At 30.6% G+C, this 5,181-nt stretch overlaps 1 protein-coding gene across 1 annotated transcript; it reads right to left on the bottom strand.

Moving 5' to 3' along the window:
* Window positions 1-2,935: 2,935 nt before the first annotated feature.
* On the bottom strand, window positions 2,936-4,945 carry mre11 (double strand break repair nuclease mre11). The gene has a single exon (XM_077431921.1). It carries the CDS (start codon window positions 4,886-4,888, stop codon window positions 2,936-2,938), a length of 1,953 nt encoding a protein of 650 aa, XP_077288047.1. The 5' UTR covers window positions 4,889-4,945.
* Window positions 4,946-5,181: the final 236 nt, after the last annotated feature.

A 5,181-nucleotide genomic window follows, 5' to 3' on the forward strand; every position in this document is an offset into this window, starting at 1 on the left:
AAACCAATTCAATTCCAAAGTTTTCGTACAAACTTCAAAGTGCGGAAGGAAACTGGGTCTTCAACTCATTACGTACAGCACGAGATCAACGTTCAAATTGACATTGTTGCAACATTGTCCAACAACTACTACATGTACGAAAAAATACATGCCAGTATGTCTTAATAATCCCGATGCCTCTCATGAATATTATATTTTTACTAGTGACATATCATCGCATGGGTGCTGGCATATTAAGTTATTAAATAAAATAAATTAAAAGAAATGTGTCGGTTCGATCCGCACGCGTTAGAATTTTTTTCAAATGCCTTTTAAATATATTTAATTTATATTTGATTGTTTAATATGAAATAAAAACGTATAAACTATCTACCTACCTACATGTAAACAATATAAAACACCAATAGAAAAATTGATTGATTAAATAAATTTTCTGCCAAGATGAAACATTGGTAGCAAATAGTATATATAGAAGATTTTTTCTTTTTTTATTGTATTCGTATATACGTTTTGGCAGTGGTTTAGCTATGACGTTCATATGTATGTCGAATCGAAACGACTATCATAGTACGTCGAGCGTTATCTCAGTTAGACAGACAGACAGACAGACAGAATAGCGATATTATATTATATATAGGTATGTATATATGACATATGATGATATGGTTTAACTAATTAGCACAAAACTGCAAATATTTTATCAGTCACCCAATAATAATTATATTTAATCTCATTTGTATTTCAATACTTCCATATCAATTAATTTATGTTTCGAAAACCAAATAATATTCATTTTTTTTTTTCAAAAATATTCATTTGTAAAATTACATACATGAATACAATAATAATATGAATACATGTATTCATATTATTATTGTTTATTCGTTTGCTTTTGTAAATATTTTACTTAAAATTGTATATATTTACTTTTCAATTTGTAAGTCTTTTATACATGAAAAATGATATGTATGTACATTTACATAATCTGATATTTTGCAATTGTCTATTGAAAATCACAATCTATAGATATTTTTTATACATCTAATATATAATTTCGAAAGAGACTTTGTATGCAACTATTGTTGGTTCGTAAATCCGTGACTTCATCGAACAAATGAATATTCAAATAAATTTAAATAAAATAAAACTAATCAAATAAATTTAATAAAATGTTTATTATTAGATTGGCCATGTTTAAGCGGTTTATATTACAAATACCGAACAAAGCCGGTAAAAAATACAAAAAACTTTCTTCATAGTAATACTTAGATATGATTTTACAACGCAAAAAAAATGTTGCAATCTTCAATTCAATTGCGTTGTTTCGATATTGAATCGTCAATTAGCTGGATGTCTCGAGAGTTGGTAAACCGTCGTGTGGCTTTCGCCGAACTTTTTTTTCGCGAGTTTGGCCAATTGGCGATGGCCGGCGGCCATGTGCTTTAATTGGTTCGGCATTTTAAAATAGACCGGCCCATCCCGTCAATTGACGGTGATTAATGGTGGAGAGACAGTCGAGAGCCGTGGGACGCTCCTGCGGAAGGTGGTAGTGATACTCACAATTGTCTACCATTTGAGTTTCAGCACTCCTTACTCTACTGTATATGTATGACTAATATGTAGAACTACAATACTATGTCAATAGAAAAATATTGAGAAAATTATTATATTACAAGAAATACACATATAAAGTAAAAAACAAATTCAACAATTAGTCTAAGCAATTGTGTAACTACATAGATCAATTTTTTTTTCATCTTTGTATCCATTTGTATTTATTCACATGTGTAACTGTTTGTTTTATTTATGTTCACAGATGATCCCTCCGTGTGAAGAATAGGACAATGACAAATCAGCTATAAGATTTATTTTTGTAATTACATAAATGTTTTTATACCTGTTACAAGTTGGCAATAAAATATTTGAAAATTCAATTATAAAATTATTATTCCTGGAACTTATATATGTATATTCATCCTTCCCCCCCCCGTTTCCTTTCAATGATGTGTAATAATAAACTACAATTTATAAAAATGGAATAACGTTTTTATTGAAAATCTTTATGTATAAAATATGTACATACATACAGTTTTATTAAATAGGATTTGTATTATAAAATTAGAATGAACGATTAGCGAAGTGAAATTTACAAAAACCTTGTAATAATTTGTTAAATCTTAAGACATACATAATTTTTATTTTTAAAATCTGAGGTAGCAATTTGTGTACATATGTACGTACATACAATTTGAGTACATACAATCTGAGTATATGAATATACTCAGATATATGAATATACGTATATCGATGAAATTTATACATCAAAATTAATCATTTCAACAGCCGAATTACTTTCACATCGAATATTTCTTCAGCTTAAAACCTACTGATACATAAAAAAATCAAAACAAAATACAAATAAAAGCTGCTAATTATTTATAATAATGAAAAATGTCTTGAATGTTAAGTGTAATAGAATTACATCAAAATTTTTATTCTGCTTGTACTTAAAGATTCCATTATGTTTAAAATAATATAATAATGAATTAAAATACTAAATTAAAAAAAGAAATATAGAATTTCTCTAAAAAAAAATGATTGTTTACTTTACACATTTCGGTGAATAAAAAAATGGAAAATGTAATCGTTTAAATAAATGGATATTTTAACGATTCGTAAGTTTCAATGGTAAGTATTTATCAAACAAAAGACTAAAATCTAAAAGAAATTGCAATACAAAGAAAATCAGAAAAGGTAATGTTTGTAGATACAATATATTATATTTATGAAATAGTATATATTATATATTAAAGTAATAGTACATAGCAGAAAAAGCAAATATTGAGATATAAATCATTTTGTAATAAAAATAAACTTAAATTTAATGTAACGAATGACTGTTGACAATATGATGAACATATATAAGATAAGAATTTTAATCTGAATCATCAATATAAACAACCTTACTTTTAGTAGGTGCATTTCTAGAACTTGAACGTTGCGATGTTCTTTGACTTAGATTGGTTAACCAATTACTAGTTGTTTTACTAGTGTTTGGTTTTGTTTCAATTTTTGCTGGAGTTGCTTTTGCTTCATAGCTAATGTCTAAACTAACAATATTATCATTTGATTTGCCTCTTCCACCTCCTCTAGATCCTCTCCCACCTCTGCTGCCTCTTCCTCTTCCCCTACCACGTACGGTTGGACTTTTTCCATTATTCTTGTTTGGCGATGAGTTATCGGCGTTCAGATTAATAGACATATCATCATCACTGCTTCCATCAAAAACTACTGCTGGTGCTTTCTTTTGTGATTGTGTCTCCAACACCTTTTGCAAGTTAACTGTTGAAGTGTTGGAATCTGAGAAATGCAATTCTTTACAAATTGAAATCTGTTCCATGACTTGTTCTTCAGTTTCAGCCTCAGTCTGCATGAGATGATCTAAGAATTTACTTTTTTGATAATTTATTATTTCAGATATAGCATCATTATAACCTTTTTGTGTAAAACCTTTCACGGCTTCACCTAAACATTTAACGGAGAGCATTTTCAATTGTTTATCTTCAGGTTGTTCCCTATAAAACTGTTCCAAAAGCGATTCAACGCTTATTTCTTCACCATCTGCTTCAGCAACAATGTCAGCCAATGCCTCCATGTCAATATCAGTCTTTTGTACTTTCCGGTCTTTAAATTTTTCACTTTTTAACATTATGAGATCATGAGGATTAGCTATACGATCTGAAAATTGCTGACCAAATCGAATAACATTAAACTGCTGACTATCGCGTGCATACATCACACTAAACCTAATCAATGGTAAATTAGGTTGTTTTTCGTGACCACTTCTGTCTTCTTCAGCTCTCTTAAGTGCATTTTCTACTCTTTTCTTTAAAAACTCTTGAACAACCTCATGTTCATTTACTGCTGTATCACGAAGATTTTCTTCTGACAATACTATTACTTCAAAAATAAAAGGTCTTACAGTCTGCAATTTAATTGGAATCATTTTGAAACCTTTTTTATATATTTGAAGCAAACCGCAATGCTTTGGTAGAGCTTCACCGGCAGCTAAAGAAGTGGCAACTGGACTACCAGGTTGTATCACATGAAAACCTTTACGAGGGTTCCATTCTTCTATAATTCGACAGTCATGTTCATGCCCCCAAATCACCAAGTCCATGAAATCAGGCAAAACGTCTTCGGGTATATAGTTCATGTAGCCACGATCCACTCTATTCTGATGAAGAGTAAGTATATTAAACCAATCATCATCCGAGTCTACCTTTTCAATCTTAACATTACCGTCAATAAAGAGTCTTGCAAGGCGTTGATCTTTCAGATAACTTAATCCATACAAGGCTAGCTTAGTTATACCTTTTTTCATTAGAACAGGTGAGACTACAACCTCATTGTAGCTAGTCCATTTACCGATGTAATTGACGAGGCCCATCCTTGATAGAATATCTAGAGAGCTCACTGCACTGCGTCCAATTGGATCATCATGATTACCGTGAATTGAAAAAATTGGATAAGAAATATTTATGTTGGGGTCTTCGTAGTTAACTGACTTGCTAATTGATTCTTTGAAGTTTTCGTGCTGATCTGATAAAATTTCAATTGAGACTGGTTTATCGCCGAAACAGTATTTTTTCAGTAAAGTGGTACACTTCAATAAGCAATTTGGAGATGGTTTAGCATCGTGGAACAAATCTCCACCAAGCAAAATGAAATCGACATCATGTTCAATGGCGTGCTGAAGAATTTCTTCGAATGCGATAAAGCTGTCTTCTCCTCGGATGCTGTCAGTTTCATTATAGCCCAAGTGCAAGTCGGTTGCGACCAATATATTAAATATGTCTTCACTATTTTCTGGCAGTTCCGCTGCCATGTCGACCGAAACAATCAGTTACTCTCTTTGACAGCTGTGTCAAAATCACGCGGGAGCTAGAGTGACGGCCATAATAGGTAGAATTACGCTCATCTCTAATTCGATTTATGAAAAAATGACAATATTTAGGACGATAGCGAAAACTATAATAAGACTTTATTTTTATTTTGAAAGATTAAATGAGAATTAAATTCTCAGATTTAACTGAGAAAACTGAATTGAAATTATTTTTTCCCTGTCATAGCTACATAAGTATATCCATTATTTTTGATTATTGTTTAAATTTGTATAGA

The sequence above is a fragment of the Arctopsyche grandis genome, chromosome 6, assembly GCF_051622035.1.
Source record: "Arctopsyche grandis isolate Sample6627 chromosome 6, ASM5162203v2, whole genome shotgun sequence".
Taxonomy (NCBI): domain Eukaryota; kingdom Metazoa; phylum Arthropoda; class Insecta; order Trichoptera; family Hydropsychidae; genus Arctopsyche; species Arctopsyche grandis.